The 25,205-nt window shown below is 34.4% G+C and overlaps 1 protein-coding gene across 1 annotated transcript in view; it reads left to right on the plus strand.

The window, feature by feature from the left end:
* TLL1 (tolloid like 1) overlaps positions 1-25,205 on the plus strand; it is a 170,299-nt gene that overhangs the window by 20,435 nt on the left and 124,659 nt on the right. Inside the window, exons 3-8 of the mRNA XM_032855437.1 lie at positions 7,085-7,195; positions 7,902-7,969; positions 20,555-20,662; positions 22,797-22,877; positions 24,376-24,528; positions 25,049-25,166. Of these exons, the coding sequence (XP_032711328.1) occupies positions 7,085-7,195; positions 7,902-7,969; positions 20,555-20,662; positions 22,797-22,877; positions 24,376-24,528; positions 25,049-25,166 (639 nt within the window). The remainder of the gene's footprint in view (positions 1-7,084; positions 7,196-7,901; positions 7,970-20,554; positions 20,663-22,796; positions 22,878-24,375; positions 24,529-25,048; positions 25,167-25,205) is intronic.

The following is a 25,205-nucleotide window of genomic DNA, read 5'->3' on the forward strand; positions in this document are numbered from 1 at the left end:
ATGTTTTTTTTAAAGATCTGGAAAATATTGGTGGACTCATAAGAAGATAAATGGACAAATTATGACCACCAGCTTGATAACAGTATGGTGGGGGTGGAGGGACAACCAGCAAGCACAATGTTGGGATGTGATAATAAAGAAAGCAGGCAGTCTGATACACTAGGTTTTTAAGATTCAAATGTAAACAAAGACGCTGAAATGAGCACATATTTGGATTAGTTTTTTCTCATGATGGTTATCACTATGTTACGTCTGTCATATCTTGTATTTTCTTTTTTTGTGAGGGTAAGTTGGGAAAATTGTATTTTCCTTACAGCTCAGGGAAGATTGCACTTTGATTCTATAATTTTAGGGCTTTTATAGTGAGGACTAAAAAATAACAAATAAACAAGAAAGGATAATCCTGGTGAAGGGAAAAAGGCATAATATGACTGGAAGGCTGGAAGAATCTCAGTTGTCTATAATTTGGCAGAAACTATGAGGAGTCAGGATGAAATCTTAATAGGTAAAGAATCTCTATCCTATACCTGATAGGAGAGGATGAGTCTCCATGGTGATGGCTCTGAGATTTACAGATTCATAGCAGCTGTGAGTTCAGTTTGAAAACAGATGAAATGAGAAAGTGTGGTTGGGAGATATGTAAGAAAGAGATACCGAGTCAGCAGAACGTATTGAAAATATCACCAGTTACTGAAATAATATGTGTTAAGTGATGTCTTTGCTGGTATTGTGTGGTCATTAACACCTAATGAGAAACTTCTATATACCAGTGTGCCAGAATCTCAAGAATAAATATGGCGGAGTCCCATTAAGGTTTTACAACCTGGTGGGGAGACATATTGTAGCATATCCATTAAAATGAATGAAGTGCTATAAAAGAAAGATGTTAGAAAAGTAGTTGTAGTTAAATATTTGGGCTCTGGAATCAGACTCTCTTGGTATGGTCTGGTTTTTTGCAGGCTGAATTTCTTTAAGGTTTAGCTTCTTCATTAGCTTTTCAAAACCTGAGGGAAAAAAAACTGGACTACGACCTTTAGTGCTTGTTACACACAATACGTTAGTTATGAGAATAATTATGAATAAAATGTTGTGAGAACAACATTGGATTTGCAGCTATAGGGCATCAAAATCTCTATGTGTGTGTGTGTCTGTAAGTGTCTGTGTCTGTCTGTGATTGTGTGTTTAGACATGTATGTTTGCACCCAAGAACTCAGACTTTATAAGTTGTCACACAAATTTAAGCCCCAGTTCTGGCCTCAATGCTGATTAATTCTGATTTTGAAAGTTTACTGAATCTCTCTTTAGTCCCCTCATACGTTGTAATTCCTACTTCAGAGGGTCGAGGTGTGGGTATTCAAAAGACTCTCTAAACGTTATGCCAAATATAAAAAAAAATCCATCCATCTCGGTCACCCCTTGCATAATTTGGGGGCACTTACATTTTTCATTTTTAACATGTGAAAACTATATTGGTTGATATTACCTGGTTATATACTTATGTTCAGAATATTTATATTTCTAAAATTGCATTTTTACTCTGTCCGTGACTTTGTTTCAGTGTTCTATTACAGTAACCAAAATCTAGATACAGATGCACCGTAGACTCAAAAAGACTTAATACTGTTTCTTTGTAGAAATGTTCGGATAACTTTTGATGAGATTATACTTACCTTTAAGAGACCCTACATATTAAAACTCCTTTACAAAAGATTTTATCAACACCCATTTACTCTGAAGTCAGATTTAGAACTTTTCAATCCTAAAGAGTAGAGCTTTGAATAAAGGAAATTAAAAACTCTGACATGCAACACAAAACCTATGATAAATGGGCACTTTATTTCTTGGACTTTCTACCAGAGCCTTATTGGTAGAGCTCTTAAATAAGCTCACTTTTTAGCTTTGAACCTAAGAACTAGAAGAGGACTGAGCAGAGATTTTGGAAGTAAGTGTACAGACAGCTGGGAAAGTGGCCCCATATAACAGAGGAGGACACAGTGACCCTAATGTCAACATAAATGTGTATCCCTACAGTTTCCAACAACCTGTGTTCATAGTGTCTACTATGAGTCACAAAAAAAGAATGTCAGCAATCTACTTTTCATGAAGCGAGGCATATGTGTGATATGTTTAATTTTGTTGCCATCTAAAAATTTGATGTAGAATGTTCACTTGCCTGGAATACTAAGAAACATTATGGTATTCAGAGTGGCAACAGGAAGTGGTTTCAAATTTAGAAAGTACGAGGATGAGAGAGAGAGGGAGCCACAGCTTGAATGAAGGCAAAGAGTAGAACAAAGCCCTGGTCATGGGAAAATGAGCAGGCTGACAAGATGAGTGAAGGATGAAGCCAGATGTAGAGGTTGCGGGGGGTGGGGGGCTGCCCAACTTAGGTATTATAAATAAGCACCATGTTTAGAGCTAAAGTATGGATTTATGAGCCCTGTCTTGAGACAGTATAATTCAGTGCATTGGTGTTTGAGGCCAGATATCAACACTTTTTCTAAGTCCTTGATAATTCTAAAAAGGATAGTCCATGGTTCACACTTTGAGAAATAGTACCAAAGAAGATGAGGCTATTTGTTGAAGGTCCCGTTTTGTGTAGAAAGGTTAATGTTAGAAATGTTGCAGAAAGATCAGTGTGATGGAGTGGCATGCCAGAGGCCAATATGAAAACTACTCATTAGTTCATCTATTTGATGAGAGCCTGGCCTGGTATGCTGACAGAAACATTAGAAAAGATGGAAAGGCTCTATGTAGAGGGCCGAGTCAACAGAATGAGATGATCCACACTATTAAATATGGGACAGAGAAGAGGGAGCTCACATACTAAGATATCACTGGAAAGGAAAACAATTTTAAAAGCAATGGATAGAACTTATATTGGATTCTTCCTTTCTTTGATTATTATTAGTCTAGGTTCTATTTAAGGTTCACTCATGAGTTAATACAACATTCTAGTTTCTATTTAAGGTTTATTCATGAGTTATTAGAAAGAAGATTTTATTTTTTTATTTGACAGACAGATATCACAAGTAGGCAGAGAGGCAGGCAGAGAGAGAGAGGAGAAAGCAGGCTCCCTGCTGAGCAGAGAGCCCTATGCGGGACTCGATCCCAGGACCCTGGGATCACGACCTGAGCTGAAGGCAGAGGTGCGCCCCCCCTTTTTTAAAAGAAGATTTTATTTATTTATTTGATAGAGATCACAAGTAGGCAAAGAGGCAGGCAGAGAGAGAGAGAGAGAGGCATGAGTTATTATAAAGATAAAGTGCCTGGGTTTGCATTCCACCTCCTACTAAAGTTGACTTGAGACAAGTTTGTTTACTTCACTGAACTCAACTTTCCTATCTGTAAATGGACTGTACCAACCTCATAGAATTATTGTGAGAATCAAGTGAGTACATTGCACTTTTTGCCTACCTTGTCTGGGTTGTAAATATCAGGGGAAAATGATCTATGGTGATTTATTTGTTCTTTGGTCTCAGAATCCTGTTTGCAGAATAAGAATTTTAATTTATTTGTACTTATTGCCTTATATTTCACAACACAGACTCTTTAACAGGAAGCACATATCTAAGTTTCTGAGGTTATTTTGAAAGAAATATTATATTAGTAGCCATAATATAACATACCTTCAGGACTCAGGTGCTTCTAATAGTAAACAAACTACTGGTTCTAGGCCAGAGCATTTCTAAGACCCTTTTTCTGCACCCATTGTGAATTCTGAATTCTTATTCCGATTGCTAGTTCATTCTTTCTCTGCATCAGAACAGAGACCAAGCAAGTGAATGGCTAAAAACTGCTTTTTCACCCTCCTTTAGAAATGAGGTTATCATTTTCAGGCTCAGTTCTGACTTTTTTGGGCTGTATGTTAGAGGACATGTATTTGCTAAATATTAAATATATTAATATTAAATAATATTAAATAAATATTAAAATGAACACAGAGGTATAGCTTTCCCAGAGGAAAGCTAAATCAATTTAACCATATTTATGGCTTAAAAAAGGGGAGATGATAAGTTTTGTCTTGCCAGTGTTGTGTGTGTGTGTGTGTGTGTGTGTGTGTGTGTGTGTGTGTTTTGTCTTGTCAATATTGTTTTTTAAGAAATAAAGATTCAGGGTGCTGGTGACTCAGTCAGTTAAGCGGCTGCTTTTGGCTCTGGTTATGATCCCAGGGTCCTGGGATGGAGCCCTGCGTCTTGCTCCCTTGCTCGGTGGGGAGTCTGCTTTTCCCTCCCTCTCTGTCTGCCACTCTGCCTACTTGTATTCTCTCTCTCTCTCTGTCAAATAAATAAATAAAATCTTAAAAAAAAAAAAAGAAAAAAGATTCAAACTGAAATAATTTCTACCAAAAACTCTCATTTTTTCCAACCATGAGATTGGAATTGTGATAGTAGTTCATCTCTTAAATTAAAAATGAACTTCTCCCTCTGTGTGACTGTAGCAATAGTTATGATGAGCTACACAGGGAACTTGGGTCAAAGACATATTGATTGTGGTTTTGGAAAGCTACTTTCATTGCTGCCTGGGTGGTGAAAAGAAAGGATATCAATGTGTATGTGTTAAGCCTTAGAGAACCTGGAAGTATTTTGAGCTTGGCAAAATTGAATTTCACATTGAGATGTTTTGTTTAGCAAAACTCAAAACATATTTGGAAGATTGCTTTCTTCCCTAAGTTTATACCTCTGGGAATTTTAAGCAATATGTTAATTTCTGATTCATCTCCAGTATTTTATGAGAGATTTTTGATAACCATGGGACCTTCTTCTTTGAACCTGGAAATATTGCCTTGCCAATATTAAATTGTATTCTAGTCCAGAAAGCTTGAATTTGGTTTAAAAATTTTAATTTATGCCCTAATGGTTGGCCAAATATCGTCAGTCATTCCCAACATGTTTGTGTTTAATTATATGGAAATGCTTAACTAGTCTATCTTATCATTACATATGTTGTTTTACCTTTATTATTGTGTTTCAGTGGAGATTCATTTAGAAAGAGTTCAGGACCCTAACACATTAAGTATCAAGACTGTCTATAACTTTTATTTGGTAGAGTTGGCATGCATAACATTGTAAGTATTTATATGTACACACATTAAAAAAATGTTGCGTGTATGTTGCCTATATTCAGAGAGCCTCCAAATTCAACTCTCTGGCTCTAAGCCAAATTCTGAGAAAAATATATGGAAAATATCCTCAAATGGATATGTTATGATAGCAGAGAGTGTCATAAAAATTTTTTTGTTATTATTTTACAGATGACCTAACAGAAATTACGTGGTGTCTGCTTTTTACTTCCTTTCATGGGTGTGTGGCATTCTTGATGTCATGAAAATAAACTATGGAGCACAAGTTCAGAATTATTAATCACTGCACTTTTAGAAGGACATTTTTATATTAAAATGTTCAAAATATTAACTGATTCTTTGAAGAATCTTGTTATTTTATTATCATTAGGGCACATTCTTATCATATAAAGTTTATGAGAAGTTGTTATTCCTAGCTAGAGTTTTACTCTGTGTAATGTTGTATGTATAATTTCACAGGAATCTACAGTTCCCACACAAATTTTCATCCTGTGTAACTCCAAGGGAATTCATTAACTTAAATATGCAAGCTAGGAAAGATTCTGAATGTCTCATTACTTCATAAGATGTAAACATTGAAGTTTTAATGAGTGTTCTAAGGCCAAATAAGACCACTTTTTTGAATAAAAAATGAAATAAAAAAATTTTAGTCCCTGATTTTGCCCATTGGTGTTTGTAATTTATCAGATAAATTTATATTTGTTGACTACTTTTGTGCTTAGAGATGCTCTATACTAGAAGTGAAATATTCTAAAAATACTGTAAATATTGCCATTTCTTTAAGGAATTTCCTTTCTGTGATTTCTAAATGTACAAATGAAGGGACAAAAACATACACATTCGTGATGGTTTTGGACATGATCCAGTGGGAATTTACTACTGTGGATTCTACAGTAACAGAAATAAGACTACATACAGTATTCTTAAGCAGTTGACTTCTTTGAGACATTTCAAGTATATTAGAGAATATTACTTTTCATGTTCAATCTTTGTTTCCTCCTTGTAAGTGAAAGCTGTAGGAGGAGGTTTGGTTTAAACCTTTTTTCTTCATAGGAGGCACAAGAACACCATCATTTAAAATAGACATTATTCTGGGGCGCCTGGGTGGCTCAGTGGGTTAAAGCCTCTGCCTTTGGCTCAGGTCATGATCCCAGAGTCCTGGGATTGAGCAGAGTCCTGGGATGGAGCCCCACATCGGGCTCTCTTCTCAGCAGGGAGCCTGCTTCCTCCTCTCTCTCTGCCTGTTTCTCTGCCTACTTGTGATCTCCGTCTGTCAAATAAATAAATAAAATCTTAAAAAAAATAGACATTATTCGTTTGACCCATGTATGTGTGGAAACTAAGAATACGTACATTTGCTTTTTAAAAATAAAGATTTTATTTATTTATTTGACAGACACACAGAGAGAGAGAACAAGTAGGGGGAGCAGCAGGCAGAAAGAGAGGGAGAAGCAGCCTCCCCACTGAGCAGGGATCCTGATGTAGGACTCAATCCCAGGACTCTGGGATCATGACCTGAGCCAAAGGCAGACACTTAACTGACTGAGCCATCCAGGAGATAATGGTACTGACCTTTGATTTTTTTTTTTTTTTTAACCAATTCAAATGTACTATTCTGGAGTATGCTTCTTGGAAATGAAATGAATACATTATTTAAGTGACTATCATTGCCCTGTTTTGAAGAATACAATATATATAAAATTGAATGGGTTCACTGGTGATCCAATAACTACCATATGCAACAGAAATTGGGATTTTTGAGATTTTTTTCTTTCCTATCCAATATCTCACCCTATGGGTTGTCAATATTAGATTGCCCTTGGCTAGTCTAGGTGAATTATCTAGTGCTGTCCCATACCCACATGGCTATGTATATTAAGCCACTACTTCCTATACCTTCTCAGGCCATGGCTGCTGTATTAACAATCAAAATTGGTCAAGAAAGTGTTATGAGGTGCCTAAGAGGATTACTTTCTGTCAAACATATTTCCCCATTCCCAGGTGTGCAGCAGCAGCCCCAGTTCCTGATGGTCAAGATCCGTTACACTGTCAGGATGGTGACACTTTATCTTACCTGCTGGTCCCTTGGCACAAAAAGCTGAAAGTACTCAAGTACTGTCATAGTTTAAGGTTCAGTTGTCTTGTCATTGGTAGAAGAGCTTCATTTATGCGAACCAGGGTATCTAAATGCTCAGAGTCTGAGCTGTGAGGATGGGGATAACTGAGAGTGATGGTTATAGGGCCATTTCTGTATCTCTTTCTTGGCTGTGTGTGTGTTTGAGAGAGAGAGAGAGAGAGAGAGGCTGGCCCACACTCAGCTGCCAAGAATTTGTTAGTTTTATATGTTTTCTTATTATTCAATTTTAAGAGCTATATCTTCCTTTCATGCTCTAACAGTCCTCAAAATGTCTGGGTATGATTATTTAATGAAATAGACGTAGGCTTCTGTGGAAGGACTGGAGAATCATTATTATATATTTTTTATGGCATTAAAGTGTTATTTCTGTTGGAACCATGATTCCTTCATATATATATATATATATATATATATATGTATATATATATGTATACATATATATATATATACACACACACATATATATATATGTATATATATATATACACACACACACTTATGGATTCCAGGTCTGAAAACTGACTTATATCCTGGAGCTCTAGATATTTTTGGGGGAGGTGGAAGGTAACCAGTCTTAATCTCTGATCATCCAGCTTCCACATTTTTGATTGAATAATATCCTTTGTTGGTGGTCGATCTGTTTTACCCCTTGGATGCCATGTCCTATTAACTCTCTTTCAGGGTCAGCGTTCCTGTCTGGGACTACAAGCTTGCCATGCACTATGATAGTTGCCTCTACCTGGCTTGTGGTAATGGAGTGTTGTCTTGTGATCTCTGCTTTTTTTTTTTTTTTTTTTAAATTCTGTCTTACCTGTTCTTACAGAGCCCAGTTCTGTAACACCATTTTCTGCCATCAGTCTTGGCTTTTAGAGGATTATCACTTCTTAGGGATGCTGTTCTTTCTTTTTTCAGTGTGTTCCTTATTAGCCTTGGTAAATGGTGACTCTTCAGGGCCCTTCTATATAATATAGTCACCTGGCGGGCTTTCTGGCTGAATATTGTATATCCATTGAAGTATACCTACTTCTTTGAGCCTTTTAATCTCTCTGACATGCCCTTTCTGGCATTTCTTTCTTTCTTAAGGTAGTTGAGTGTTTTATCCTAATAGCATGTTTGCATTATCTTTGGTGTCCTTTCAATGGTATTAAAACTCATAACACAGGATTTTGCTTCCAAGTGAATAAACTTTCTCTTATATAATTTTATGTCCACACTTAGATTGGGTCCTGGAGTGATCTCTGGACTCCTCCAAGTACAAGCTGACAAGGCTCTGTAAGTTCCTTTGGACACAGTCCTTTCCTGTTTTTGGGCCCAGCTCATCCTGGTCAGGTTATATTGTGATTTAACCTTAGTTATTGGGTTAGCAGCCAGAAAAGGAGGTGCAGGCAGATCCTGAGTAGTGCATGTTGTCTTTTGGGAGACGACCACTACCTTATCTTGAAACAAAGGAAGAGTACTAGTCCTAAAAAGATGGAGTAAGCCATGTCTTCAGACTTAAAAGTTTCAGATACATCTTGAGGTTCACAATTTTCAGGTGCCTCACCTCATACTTTTCATCCCATGTGTCAGTACCATTATCTCCTAAGTAGAACCTAACTTCGGCATAGCTGACCCATGGAGATGGCGAGGATAGCCCTCCTTTAAAGTTCTATAACTCTTAGGATTGGGCTTTGGACCTTGTTTTTCATTTTCTCTGCTCTCTGGCTGTAGAGGATGAGAACTGATGCTATGAGGATCCATCAGAATCCTAAGTTAGGTCGAGGAGACTGTACCTTTACAGCATACTCCTCTACTACTCTTCGGATGCTGGCTTCTTATACGAAGTAGGTTTGGCTATATGGATTTTGCACCTTTTTCAGCCAAGAGAGCTAATAGCTGAAGTTTTTCAGTGAAAACATTTCCAGGATCTGGAAATCAGTTATTCAAATAAGAATGTGAAGTGTGGGTAGCCCATCAAAGCATCAACTAAAAAACACTATGGAAAGACTCTAGTAGAGGTACTCCTCTCCATATTTATAGGGGCAGTGCAGACAGGGAACATCTAGGTTACAGGACATAAAATAAAATCTACCCTTAAATATAATAGCATGTCCAGACATATTTACAAATAATTTCTGCCAGGGTGCCTGTGTTGTTCACCTGGTTGTGTCTGCTTTTGGCTCAGGTTATGATCCTAGGGTCCTGGGATCAAGTCCCATATCAGGCTCCCTGCTCAGTGAGGAGTCTGCTTTTCCCTCTGCCCTTCCCTCCCACTTATTCCCCGCTCTTTCAAATAAAGAAATAAATAAAATCTTAAAAAATTTCTGCCAATTTAAGGAACAAGTGATCCCATTCTTACACATATTTTGTGACTAACTAGGAAAGAAATAATATCTGCCAGCTCATTTATAAGGTTGGTATAACTTTGATTCTAATGCTAGACAATACAAGCAAAGGTAGAAATATTATGGGCTAATTTCTTTTATAAATCTAAGTGCTAGAATCCAAAATAGGAACATAAGGGGCTTCTCTAACCTGACAAAGTATCTGTCAAAACCTAAAAGCATAGTCAATTTTAAAATATTAGAAGGCTTGTATTTAAAAGTTGTAAGACAGGTGTTCCTGTTATCACCGTTTTTTTTCAATATTAAGATTTTAAGAATTATGTAAAACAAAGTTTACACACATGCAAACACTAGAACTGTAAAGAATGAATATCATTTATTACTTTCAGATGATAGAATTGTCTTCATAAGCAATGCAAGAGATCTGTTGGTGTCAATGGAAATATCTAACATATCTGATGAATAGGAGATAAAAATATAAAAATTATTTTCTTATATACAAAGAACACTTAGAAAATATTATTTAAGATGTTAGTATTTATTATAGCAACAAAATATGAAAGTTTACCTAGAAATAATTTCAACAAGGCATGTACAAGACCTTTATGATGAAAAGTTATAGCTTTATGGGAAGGTGTACTTAAAACCCAAAATAAGCTGAAATATGATAATAAGTGCGAAACTTAAATATCTTTAAAATGAAAAATTTTTCTGTATTAATTTATAGGATCAATACAATTCTTATCAATACTTCAACAGGATTTTTCTTGTAGCTTGACTATCTGCTTTTGAAATTCATATGGAAAATCATATTGCTGAAAAGAACTGAGAACATTTTGAAAACTCAGGACAGTAGTCCTATTAGATATAAAGACTCATCATAAAGAGATTGTCATCAGTACAGTACGGTATTACAGACCGATATACTAGTGAAAGACAATAGAGGGCCTAGATATATGACATGTTTATGAGAAGAGTGGCAAATACCTGCAGGTATTTGGAGAAAGGATGAGGCTGGGAAAATTAGTTATACATATAGAAGAAGAGAAATTTAATTTTTTAAAAAAGATTTTATTTATTTATTTGACAGAGAGAGATCACAAGTAGGCAGAGAGGCAGGCAGAGAGAGGGGAAGGAAGCAGGCTCTATGCTGAGCAGAGAGCCCGATGCGGGGCTCAATCCCAGGACTCTGAGATCCTGACCTGAGATGAAGGCAGAGGCTTAACCCACTGAGTCACCCAGGCACCTGAGAAATTTAATTTTTATCTATCACAAAAGAAAAAGCAGTTCAATGTAGACTAAAGACATATGTGTGAAAAGAAGATTTTAGTATTTTAAAGAAATTATTTATGTGACCTCAAAAAAAGATGTGCTGCTTAAATATGACTTGAAAGCACAAAATATAAAGGAAATGGGTTATACAATTTATTGTGTTAAAATTACTTGCATTTATTTTAATCGAGTACATTGAATAAACTATAATCGGCATCCACTATAAACCAGAAACTATCGTAATGAGAGAAAATTGCAATCAAGAGTACATAAGAAGAACCTACAGTCAATAAGCATAGGACAAACCTTCCAAAGGAAAACATCACAAAGAGCAGGGAACAGCCCATTCTCAAAAGAGAAAGCCTTTTGAAAATGCATATATCAATACTTAGCCATACTAGTTATCAAGCAATGTGTTTTTAAAAATTTATTTCTCTTTATGCATACATTTGGAAAAAAATGAACTGATATCCTAGTGTCCTTCAAAGGTGATCAATTTTTTTTTAGCGTTATGAACTAATGGACTCACTGTTCAATATGATCGTTGATTATCCTTATCAATGTTCAAATTGTCTCAATTTTGGCCGGTGGAAGCTTGTTCAGTTGTTCCTGAATCCTTTATCATGACCCTTTTATCTTTGGTAGCTTCATTGCTCTCTGGTTTATAGCATAATCCAGGCTCATCTTACTCACTTCCTAACTAAAATTTAGAATCAGTCATTTGTTTCAAAGAATTCTGATTTCTTTACTGGGAACTTTTCCTGGGTGCTAGTGTTTATTATCATTGTGTTGGTCATTCATTTTTTTTCCCCACTCTAGACATTAGTGGTCACAACTGGGAAATATGTGATATATTGTTCTTATAATGTTTAACAATTATGAGACAACTTTATTATTAATTTATTGAACTTCTCTTTTGTCTTGATACTGTGCTAGGTATTGGGAATTCAAAAATAAATAAGGCAAAAATCTCTTTCCTTAGGGATTAATAATTTAGCACATCACAGCATGGTGACTTTTAACAGTATTATATTGTATGGTGAAAGTTGCTAAAAGAGTATGTTTTTAAAAGTTCTCACAACACACACAAAATTTATAGCTATATGAGATGATGCATGTGTTAACATATATAAAATTACTACATTGTACACAAACTACACAGTTTTATATACAGTCAGTGATATTTCAATAAAGCAGGAAAAATAATTTAGTATATCAGGTAGGTTCTTTTAACAACCATTTCAAGACAACTCTAAATTGACTAGTTAGCCTTCTATTTTTCCATTTTACCGTTAAAAAAAATTGGTAGGCTTAGTGCCTGAGGGTCATTTTGCATCATTGCAAGGAACATTAAAAATAGATAAAACTCCCAGAATTAGTCACACCGCCCTAGTAGCTGCTCACAGTATCAGTTTTCCCAGTTCTACACCTTTAGCTTTAACTCGCTGAGTATCTCTGAATGACAGTCCATCATTACAGTTGGCTGCATACTTAAATTACTTTTACTTTTTTCTCCCAAACTGTAGCTCTAATAGTCATTCATTTGCTACTTCATGAGAGATCACTAATGAAATTCACGAAAAAAAATGGATTTTAAGCATTAGTTTTCAAACATATTAATCCTTTCAGAGGGTTTCTTTAAGACCCTTTTAAAATTCCTTTTTTATTTTTTAGAGATTGGTTTATTTTATAAGGCTCCAACAACTTTTAAAAAATATATACGTTTCTTTATTTATACCACTGGATTTTTTTGGTCAATGCTGAATATATAATTTTTGTTCACGATATGTATTTGGCAGTTTTTTAAGTGCTTGTAATTTATTCTTTTTTAAAAAACTTATCTCATCAGTAATACTACAGACAGATTGGAGATTTAATGCCCAAATTTCTAATTATATCTATTAGCTAAAATTTATACTTGTTTTAAATATTTAAGTTTAAAAAATGATATAATTAAGGAAATGTTTTCCTGGCATTTATAAAGATTCTGTTTACCTAATGTGCATGGATTTCTGTTTGTATTTCAACATCTGTTTTCTTTTACTTTATTATCTCAAACAAGGCTTGAAACATTACAGGCAGATTACTCAGTAACATTAATATTGCAGCTCGGTAAGCAGAGTCTTAGGTGAGTTTATCTTTTTCCATACACAAGTCATGATCAACTCCATTTCTCTTGGTAAACACTTGCTTTGTAAAAAACGTCCATTTTTCAGTTAAGTATATTATCTCCATAAGCCTGTGCAGGTAACATCCATGTTTCTGCAAATCTGAAAAGAAAAGGAATCACCTATTTCTTCATTCCCAGTTTGAAAGCCCCACATGGTTAAGATGAGTCAGTCATGGCCTCAAACTGAAATTTTTAGATAGGCAATGCTTCTGACTCAGAATCTTGTAACTCTAACAGATATCCTAAGGTCAGTGCTAATAAACTGCTACTTAAAGTAAAAAGTAGATATTATATAACGGGCAACAGGGAATTGTAAGTTTTTAAAATAGTAAATTCTATCAGCAGATTTAGTAATATGAATCAATATCTAGGGTTTTCTAAGGCTTGAATGGAATAAAGTGTCAATGAGGGTAGTTTATTGGTATTAAGCACTACACATTTAATATTAGTATAAGATACTGACACTTTATAGATCTTTTAAAGTAAGAATTTTAAATGTTGAAAATAATGTTGACAGGATATTTCACTGTTTTTTCAATTTTTGCTTGTTTTGGTGTGAATAAATTTCCCTTTACTTATCTTCCCAATTATTTAAAGTTGCTAGGACTATTGAAGAAAGAAATAGAAATTAGTACGTGGAGCCAAGTTTTTAGGATGTCAATGAGCTTTGAAATTTTGTAAAGTTTATTTCACTGAGCACATGTTCTTTTATGGGTTTGCAGTGGGGGATATTAACCAAAGAGAAAACCTAGCCTTGGACTTGTGCTCAAGAGGAAATCTTATATGAAGAACCAGAAAGGTTGGAATGCAACATTTTCTCTTTTAACCTTTCCTAACAGTAGACTAAATAAAAATGGAAAAAAGTGGGAAAAAAGATTCTGTTTGTGTGAAGGGATGACCAGCCAGTGAGTAAAACATAGAATACAGAAAACAGCAAATTTGCATGAAGTCTTACTTCCAGAAAGACACCAAGATTTACTTGAAGAGCTAGTGTCAATATTTAGAAAATAAACAAACTTAATTAAGAAAAAAGTATCAAGGTTGACTCCTACACAAGTGGCCACAAGTATAAACAATTACAGGCCTGAGGGAAGAAAAAAACAAGTGTTTACTCTGTTGTTACAAGATGTATGATGTGGGAAACATAAATAAACCAAATCTTGGTAGCGGTTGATTATATATTCTTTATTTGAGCAGTTTAAGAATGGAAGTTTTAAAAACCTAGAAACTATAATAAATTGTTTTCTTAAAGCTTGTAACAAATTACTAGGCCATATGTAAAAAAAATTTCAATACTGATTTTTACATTGTTTGATCACAAAGTACTTTTCTGTAGATGTTTTCACTTTTGAGACAAAGAGTTCAGAATGAATATTTGTGGTATGGGTGATATTTTAAAAATGTTCTGAGAAATCCTATCCATGGGCATTGTGGGCTATAAATGCAGATTGATATGGTATTTCAATGGATCTTTTGTTATGAGAAAAATTTTGTTTTCTGACTTAAAAAGAAAGTTGTTTTTTTGAAAATTTAGCATTTAATCATATCCATAATGTAAAATTGCATTAAAACAAACAAACAAAAAGATTTTAAAAAGATGATTTGCTCCTTGTATTCTGTGTTCATAATCTGTTGATCAATCTAGATTTGTCTTGGAACACAAGAATATCATGGAAAATGACTTGATTGTCAAATGTCGCCATTTTCTGGAGAAATATTCCTTGTTCTAGCATGGTGTATATGTATGTGTGTATGTGTATATGCTTGTTTTGCATTTCAGATTGAACAGTTGATTTCATATTGAGCTGGTATATTATTTCCTGATTTAGGAAGTAGTTGAAGAAGATTGTTTGAATTCTAGCAGCAGGAACTTTCAATTTGGAGAATGTTTGGACAGTTTTCTTTTTTATGATCAATAATCCAAACAATATCTAGCTTTTTATACCTCACTGCATCTCCTCTTTTCAAAAAGACATCTTGTTTGAAAATGGCAAAATAAGAGTCATGTTGTCCAGAGACTCTTTTCAATCTAGTTTATGAGGCAAGAATAAGTAAACCATTTATTTAACTCATCATTTGTATTTCACTGCACGAACACTTTTTTTTTTTTTTAAGATTTTATTTATTTATTTGACACAGAAAGAGATAGAGAGAGGGATAGAGCAGGGGGAGTGGGAGAGGAGGCAGGCATCCCGCCGAGCAGGGAGCCCAATGCCCAGCTAGATCCCAGGACCCTGGGATCATGACGTGAGCCAAAGGCAGATGCTTAAGGACTGAGCCACTCAGGTGCCCCTGCATGAACACTTTTTAGTTGCAAATTAGAAGACTTTGCTCAGTTTATGTGATAGTTTTGGTAGAAGTGAAAATGCAGAACTTGGAAAAAAAAACCCTATAAATTATTTTAAATAAAACATTGCATGGGCTGTTTTCTTACAAACATTCATTACAATAATTGGACTGCAAATACTTTCTTTTTTATTATTAGAAATTTAAGAAGGAAATATGCTACATAAAAAAATTCTCATCCTAATTTTTTTTGAAGAGTAATTCTGAAAGTCTGTATAAAAATATGCATTTACTTACTTTTATGTAGTATCAAGACTTTAAAGATAATTGTTTACCAAACTTGGAACTGAACTTAACTTTCATGCGTGTCATTTTGGGGCACAAATTTATTCTGTACATATGAAATGCCACCAAATTGTTTTCCCTTTAAAGTATTGTAACACTGTCTCCGAAATGTATAATTAGAACTTTTGCCAAATCTTACTTTTCCTTGGGAATTTGCTTAGTGGTTGTCAATCAAGTAAAAATAGTTGACTTTTGAGCCTTCATTGTTGTCCTTGTCTGAGGAAATTTTTCCTAAGCCTTTATTGTAGGGTAAGCAGCCAAAGCAGCCTTGTCAGGCCTTCACATGACATCATTCTTCCTCCCTAAATCCAATATCAATAAAAGCAGAAAGTTTAAACTGTATATGGAAACAATGTAAGAAGCGAGTGCTCTTGGCTATTGTTGAATCTTTGCGTTATCTCTTCAAATCTCATAAATCTCAAGATATCTGATCTGTTCATTCAGTCTGTATTTCCTGAGCATATCAGTATGATGTTTAGAGAAAAGTGGACACATTTCCCATAACTACACTTCATAATATATACTCTTGAAATAAAAAAGAAAGGCAGTTGCCTTTTTAAAAAGTTTTTGTTGAGTATCTAACAATAATCCACTCTAGATTGAAATTATTGAAATATTCCTTAGAATGGTGAATATCTTGTGTTTTCGGTCTTAGGGCAAAATCTGTGAAGCATATAGCCTGGTTAGTCTTATTTTTGTCATACACAATTTATACCCCTAGCCAGGGTATTTTCTCATTCACATTTTTTTTTTGTGTCTCAAAACATATGTCGAGGACCTCCTTTTTGTCAGCCACTCTGGCAGGGAGAGTTTAAAGATGAGCAACTTATGCTGCCTGTGGTCAGTATTTTCAAAATTAGATTGAAGAATTAGGCTGTTGAAAACATGGCATGAAATCTTGTGTCTTGCTCTATTACTGACAGAAGCACAAGCAGGACACGGAAGCAGAGGTGATACCAGATTAGTTGGAAAGAGGGGTTTCTGGAAGGGGTTTCTATAGGTAATGTCTGAGGAGACTCTATCCCTTTGTTTGTTATGGTGTGCTATCAAGTAGTAACCCGCTATCAGACACATTAGCATGAATTCACATGAATGTCACATGAATGTATTCATTTTTGTGAAGGTATTTAGTTTGCAAGCATTTTCTCCTGAGTGGATTGAAAGGCTTTGCTTTTGGCAAAAATAGAGGCTCTTTACTTTGTGTGATCCTTTCTGACAACCTATAGTGGACTTCTCTCCTGCAAACCATGTTGTGACTGGGTGTATAAACTCATACGTATTTTTTGCATACAGCTTTTAGGAAATCACAAGCTTGAAGCCTGGTTGCTGGATTCCACCTTCAAAATGGAAAGGCTAAAGATCACTTGGGAGTCTTGAATGTGTGGAAGAACTATCACTTAAAGTTACAGTGTAGGGAATCATGATCTTGGATTGTTCATTCTTACCATATATTCTTCTATAAAATGTGTTTATCTACTGCAATAAAAGCTATTTGTCTTTCTTGGTCTTTGATTTAAAAAAATATTGTACAATGAATGCAAATAGCCTTCAGAAGAAAAACAATACCTGTGGTTTTCCATGTAGTTTAAAAATTGTTCTTCTTGACATTTTATTTTGGCCTGTTGGTTAGCTCTAACCCCATTTTTGACCATAGGAATCCAAGCAGGATTCCAAACAGATAGTAAATATTCTAATTGCACTTGAGCATTTCCTTAGTATTATCATTTATAACCAGTTTCCTGTATTGCTTTCAGTTCTGATATCCCCAACCTCAAATCACTGCATTAAATGGGCCTAATGAATAATAATTCATACTCTTTTAAACTATTTCTAATTTTTGTGGGGTTTTTTTGATGCAAAACAAATCGAAAATACCATAAAGAAAAAAAAAAAACCCTCCAAAGTGGATTTGAGAATTTCAAATATCTTGGATACTAAATAATAAATATGTGTTAGATTATCATGCAAATTCTAAATCCATGTAATATAGAGTGTGTGGTCCAGTTTGCTCTACCAGTGCATAAGTAAAGTACTTCAGCATGTAAAAATAAATAGGACACTTACATTTAAGCAAAAGATGAATGAAGGAAACCCTCAAATGTGTGCAGTATATGAAGAAAGAAATTGTGCATTTAAAACTGTGTGATAGGTTGTAATTTTAAGATGGCTTTTTTTTCTATTGATAGTATCAAAATTTAAAGATATATTTGGCCTGCAGTATATCAGGTCTGCTCACAAATGAATTGGCTTTGTCACTCACTATGGCTTCTTCTCAAAGAAATATTTGGTTTTCTCCTGAAGCAGTTCATGGTGTGTTGAGAACTGACACAACCATTCTGAAGCTTTTTAGTTCAGAAAAGATAACAGTAGATTTAAAAAAAAAAATGGGTGTATGTATTTTAGAACAGTTTTCTCTCCTTTTAAGAACCATCTGGCCTTGTGCCTTTTCTCCTCCCCAAAAGTAGTGTTTTTGCTTCTGTGAAGTGTTATATCCTTGGACTGCTGTTCTGTTTTTGATATAATCCATCCATCAAGAATCCTATTGCATATGAAAAGTTGTTACAAGAAAATAAAAATCTAAAACACATTTGGGTTTTATTTTACTCATACTACTTTTATTATATAAATGGAGTATGGATAAACTGCGTTTTGTTTGGTTGAGTGCCTCAGTTTTCAAGTTAACCAGCTGGTTCAGAGAGGAGCAAAAGTTTATTCTTGCAAAAAAAATGCTAATAAAGATGATGATGACAATGACAATTATTTGCAATAGTGGCAGCTTGTTAAAAATGTAGAATCTGGGGCACCTGGGTGGCTCAGTTGTTAAGCATCTGTCTTCAGCTGAGGTCATGATCTCAGGGTCCTGTGATCGACACCGGGCTCCCTGTTTTACTGGAGGCTTGCTTCTTCCTTTCCCACTCCCCCTGCTTGTTTTCCCTCTCTCACTATCTCTCTCTCTCTGTCACATAATAAATCAATAAAATCTTTAAAAAAAAAAGTGTAGAATCTGAGGCCTCTCTCCAGACCGATGGTATCAGAGCCTGCGTTTTAACCCGATCCATTGGGATCCCTATTCGAGGTGATAATGCGTTAGAGTACCACTGTTTCCCTGTCTCCAGATGCCCCCAGCACTAAGGAAGAGTGAGGCTCAGTCACTGCCAGTCAATGCCCTCCCCTGTTTGCCTGGTAAACACAGATGATGGACGATTTCAGTAACGAGCAAACTTGAATTCACCTTAAAGTATACAATCTTGGGAGAAAAGTGCAAAATTTATTTTTATGAAAATTAACAAGGCTTTTATAAAAGTGCTTTTTTTTTTTTTTTAAATTTAGGCAGGCCATCTATTTCTTGAGATGTCTGGTTTTAGGGCCAGTGGAGCATCAGCAGTGTCTGCTAGAGGTATATGAAGCTGATTAGAATCTGGCTTCAATTTCAGGCATCAAGACCAGCCTCTTACCCAGTGTTGTAAACTGTTCTACAAACCTTTCATGACTTTGTCTCTATGACAGTAAAAGACAGCAAGCCTCTCTCTGATTCTACAGACTGCCATTTCATTGACAGTAGGGTGGAAGAGAAGAGTTTATGAGAGATTTCTAATGTTAATATTTTTCCTTATGGTGAACTGATAATTCACCTTGAACTAACTTCTATTTTCTTCCTTTCTAGATTTACACATAAATCTAACTTTCTTATCTCATGTCATTTTGTATGAGGGAATTAAACTGGGTAAATAATTTTACATAATAAACTTTTGACCAGAGCCTAAAGTATAGCTTTCAAAATTGAAATCTCAATTTCATAAATTAATTTTATTAACTATTTTTATAGCTAAAATTCCTAAATATTAAGGTTTAAATCTACTAAAAGACAGTGATTTGAAACGTATGGATTTCATCATTTCCTAAAATTTTAATGTATTTTCCTCCTCTCTTGGTTTTGCAAAAGAAAAATTTGAAGAAACACTTGTAAAAGAAAATTTGTAATCCTGTGTCATGAAACAGCTATCCCGGAATTTCCAAGGCATCTGTCAGTGTTTTACTATCTCTTGATTAATTTATTATCTCTTTTAAATTTGCTGTTTCTAAAGTTACTATATTTTGACAACTGGCAGCACTAAGAGATTGATTAGTTTTGGACTCAAAAAGGAAGGAATTTTTTTTTGTTGTTGTTATGTTACTGTATATTTCCGACCTTAAAAGAGAAATTCACATACTGATTTTAAAGAAATTATCTCATTTCTTTCCACAATGGTTTATGGAGCTGTGTTTTATTAGGTAGCATAAAAGACTGGATACAACAGACAGAGTCAGAGGGTTTTCAGGATTTGGGGCAATGATTTTGAAGCTCCTGAAAATATGAACAGTTTTATTTATCCTTAAAGGTCAAAGGTGTAGCACCTAGTCATTGACTAAATAAATGTTGACTTAAATATTATTTTTGATAATTATTTATAGCTTTTACAGAAACTCAGAAGCAATGCCATCTTTAGAGAAAGTGCGTATAATTGTATAAAAATGTGATAAGTTTCTATAACAGTACAATATTAAGCTGTTACTAGGTCTCCTACTTGTCAGTGAAGACCTGCTGCTGGTCACAGACATCCACTGTGAATTCAAGAACACTTATCAGATTTTCATTTACTTGCAAATTAGCCATGATTAGTTAATTCACTTTCTTTAGATTCCCCCATAAATCGTGACCATTTCATTCAAAGAAATAACTTAAACCCTCCTGCTAAACACAAGTCATGCCCTTCTGCAAGTGGTTCATATTATAGTGAAAAGGTCCAATATTATACTCAGTTATACAATTACTTTCTGAAATACCTGTCTGTATGGACAGCATTTCCATATTTTTAGCAATATTTTTCTAATTAGCTTTGTGTGCTTTGACTTTGCTCTTAAATATTTTACATTTTAATTGAACTTTTCTTTTTTAGCTGTGTTTTGGGGTGATATTGCCTTAGATGATGAAGACTTAAGTATCTTTCAAATTGATAGGACAATTGACCTTACACAGAACCCCTTTGGACTTGGACATATCACAGGTATGGTAGATTATTTGATTGAATTTGTGTTCACTTTGGAGAAAAGATACTCTTGAAATGCTTTAAGTATTCTTTGGGTCACTTTTAATGTCCTGCTGATCAACTTTGATTTCCTAAACATAAACAAACCTATTTGGAAATTTAGATTTTGTTCATAGTTTTAATTTTATTAGTTAATTTCTTTGACAGTTTGTAATGTTTACAAGGTACCAGGCCTGGTTTAAGTGCTTTGCAGATAGTAACTCTTTGGATGTGCATAATAATCCCATGAAGAGAAGCTACTAATATTATTGTGACTTATAAGTGAGGAGATCAAATCAATTTTTTTTCTTATTTTCTTATTTCAAATTGTATAGCCTTTCCCATAAGTATTTACTTAGTTTGTATATTTGCAGTTTGTTTTTAGAGTATGTAAGAAATAACCACTTATTTTATCATTTTTCTATGTTAATGAATTACCTACACAGAATTTTTTATAATTTCAATTTCTATAAAAATGTTTAAAAATTGCTAAATTTTAAAGGCATTACTGCCTTTAGTGGTCTTGAAACATTGCTTTTTGAAAATTCTATAATTACTCTTAGCCCTATTATTACCTTAATATTAACTCAGACACTTCTTTTTCTCATAATTAACCTTCTTCTAGATCTATTTATATGTGGTTCAGGCTCTATCTAATACGAAGTACAATTGTTACATTATTGTCACTTCAAACATATAAATGCCATTCTTTAAAAATGTTTCTTATAACTACTTAGAATGAATACATTGAAATATTACCTCATCTTTCTAAGATGTTCAATGAAAATATTTCAAAAATTTTTCTCAAGTAGCACAACAAAAATGTGACCATGTAAAGCAAATAATCAAGCACGTTATTAGTCAGTGAACAGGCACTCTAACTTGCTTGCCTTATAAGGACGTAATTGATTTTTTGCTCTAGAAGGCTTATATGATAATGGTTTTTGTGATTGTTTTGGTTTTTACTAGCTTTAATCTAGGTAAATAAGTTTTGGTATTAATTTCAAAGGGGGAAAAATATTTTGGAAAGAGAGAGATCAAGGTGCAAGAACAGTTTGTTGTCTTTATGGATTTCTGGCCCTTTCATTGTCTTCACCCACAGAGACTCAGGAACCATACTCCCGTGGTATAAATTCGTCTGCAGTTGTTCAATACCATTAGTGGTTATATTGGTTGTTAGCTCGGTGACACCTTCTTGTTATTTGTCTATTGAAAATTCGAAAAAGAAAGGAAAACAGGAGATAAATTGGGAAAGCATTTTATTAAAGGTCTGGAATGAGAATCAGAGGACTTGGATTTTCCTCAAATGCTCTGGTTTCTGACTTATGACAGGAAATCTGCCTTTTCTAGTCTTTTTCCAGTTGGTGAAACTGCAAAAGGATGTATTTTCTTACCCTGACCTCTTTTTCTACCTTTTGAGCTATAAAATTCTTTACATCGGTTTTTATATGCCAATAACATAGATAACATAGATTAACAGAACATATTTTGCTGCTTAACATCCTTTTGGATTTCTGTAATTATGTGTTATTTTTCTGTAATTTTGTGTTATTTTTTAACAGATTTTCAAAACTTATTTTCAAATTGTATTTGAATATGTAATAAAATATGATATGCTTTTAAAAATATCTCAAAATTGATCACAACTTTGGAGCAAGACTTGCACTATACAATTGCTCTTCTAATGTTTTTATTTCCATTTGCTGATTTGGCTTCTGAAAATATTCAGTTTACATTGGAGAAATAGCTGGGATGTAATCAACAGGGCAGAACAACTTGCTGTCATCCTATATAACGTGATGTGATGTCAAGGTCACAGAGAAGAAAAATGTTCCAGATTATCAATAGATGACTCAGTTGTCATGATGTCTGAATAAAGTCACTTAGATTGCTCTGTGGAGCACCCCACCCACTTGTTTTTAGTTACCAAAACTGTATTTGTAGAATGTTTACACTCTTCTGAGATTTATGGATATTCATGACTCTAATGTTCTAAGGCCACATTCAAAAAAAGATGTCTAAAGAGAAATCACTGTAGCCTGTTGGTATGGTTTATTTAGAAGAGATTTAACAGGCAATGAGTTTAACCTTACTATTTTCTTTTATTCTTAAGGTGGATTTGGAGACCATGGTATGTCAAAGAAACGAGGGGCCCTCTACCAACTTATAGACAGGATAAGAAGAATTGGCTCTGGTATAACAATGTTTAAAGTTGCAGATGCTTGACTTGATGTACAGTAAATATTATACTAATAGCAGTTCAGTTTGTCATTAATATGCGAAGGATGAAAAGGGTATATGCTGAGAAGGAGTCCTTTATTCATTTTTGTTAGCTGTTGTTTAATGTCAGTTTTTTTGAACTTAATTTGGGACAGCTGAAATGTTTCCTTAACTTATTTTCTGCTTCTCATTACAAAATGCATTAGGGGGTTATTTTACTGGTGATATTTACTTCTGGTGCAGTGTGTATCACACGAAGGTGTTTTACTGAGCATGGAACTACATCAATCAGTTTTAATCAAATCAAAAAAATGTCATGACTGTTTTGAAATCTATTCCATGTAAAGTAAATCGACAAGCCTATTTGTTAGCTTAAAAACTGAATTTAAAATGTTTTGACCCTTCCAGAAGTATACATAGAAAATAGCCTTCTGGTTTCAAAATTAGTTAATACTCACGGTATTGAATTTGTTTTACACTATTTATAGATTGCAGAGTGTTTAAAAAGTTTTCTGTTCAAAGTGTGTCCTAACATTTTTTAAATTGGTGAATTATTACTTAAATAATTGACAGTACACACTTTGAAGGAATTATTTTCCCAAGCGAAGGTGCTTTGTCTCAGGGTATTAAAAGATAGACCTTTTAGGGATGTGGAAACAGTGGGCATGAATTCAATGTTTGTTGTATCTGAAGTGTATTCCAATAGTGGGATATTTGGATCAATAGTGATAGATGAATAAGAATGGATAATAATGAAAATTTAGGAAAAACAAAAATTGTAACAAAAACATTTTGAAAGGCCACCAAGAAGATTAATGATTACAGACTTGAAAACTGCTCCAGGAATAGGCCACATTTTATGTTGGCCTGTTCACATTGTGTACTGATCTCTAAATCGTGCTAAATCACCTGGATCTGAATCCAGAGAAAATTAGAACAGAGATATACCAGCATCCCAGGAGGCTGAAACCACATCTGCCTTAACAGTATTTCATTTATCCTCTCTGTAATTTTCATAATTTTAGGCTGTACTATGGAATATCAGTCCTGCTTTAAAAGAATAAAGGATTTAGCAAGAGTTAAGATGAGTTTTGAATATCTTGTGACTTTTTAAACAATGTCTATTTATCATCTGGTGGTGAATTGGCAGTGAACTCGTAAATTAAAATAAATAAAACTATCTTTTGTGGCCTACCAGTCTGCCTGACATTTATCCGCTGTAGACTATTGTATGGGAATTCATAAAAATTTGCTCATAGAGCATTAAGAAATAGTGCTTTGACATCAAGTACTTCAATATTTTAATACTTTTGCAAGTATGTAATATAAATGAAGTTTTTCTTTAGTGCATTTTGACTTCAGGCATATTTACACAAATATGTAAATAAGACATTTCAACTTAGTCTTTTAAGAGGAAATGAATCCCTGACCAAGGACTTCTGTTTCACAGAATGTTTTAAATGTCACTGCAGGCTTGGAGCAAAACAGCACAGTTAAAGGAAAAGTACCTCTAAAATTCTCAGGGCAAAATGAGAAAAATCGAGTTCCCAGAGCTGCGACATCAAGAACCGAAAGAATATGGCCTGGAGGTGTTATTCCTTATGTTATAGGAGGCAACTTCACTGGTAAAATATTCCCGGAGTGTTTATTTTTATAAGGAAATATTATAGAGATTAAGTGTGTATTGTTCCAGAATATTAATATACAGAATATAGTATTAAATCAAACATGAGAAATACTTCACTCATCTTGCTTGTTGGTTTAGAAAGTCTTTGAAGTTGAAAAATATGTTTAGTCTTGAGTTCTAAGAGTCTAAATTACTGTTCCGGTTTTTAAACTGACTTGCAAATGTGCCCATCAAGTCAGGAAGTTGATTTCTCTTCAACTATCAGGAAGAATGTATGTCTTGTTGATAAAGCCATGTACACCCATATCTGTAGGGATAGTGAGCTTGAACCTTCTGATTATAAGGCGAGTGTCTATTCTTAAGAGTGGTCACCTGTGGTGCTCTAGGCTAATAATTGTTGGTTGATGAGAGTGATGGCATCTGAACTGCCCAGCCAGACTCAGGATGGAGAATCCAGCATGTAGCACTGCTCCCCAAGGCAGACATTTTATTTTATTAACATCCTGCCATTTTTCCAGGCAGTCAGCGAGCCATGTTCAAGCAGGCCATGAGGCACTGGGAAAAGCACACATGCGTGACTTTTATTGAAAGAAGTGATGAAGAGAGTTACATTGTATTCACATATAGACCTTGTGGGTAAGTAGAACCAGGGAATGACTTAAGCAAATGTAGAAA

The sequence above is a fragment of the Lontra canadensis genome, unplaced genomic scaffold (genome assembly GCF_010015895.1).
Source record: "Lontra canadensis isolate GAN:19392208 unplaced genomic scaffold, GSC_riverotter_1.0 scaffold10, whole genome shotgun sequence".
Classification (NCBI taxonomy): Eukaryota; Metazoa; Chordata; class Mammalia; order Carnivora; family Mustelidae; genus Lontra; species Lontra canadensis.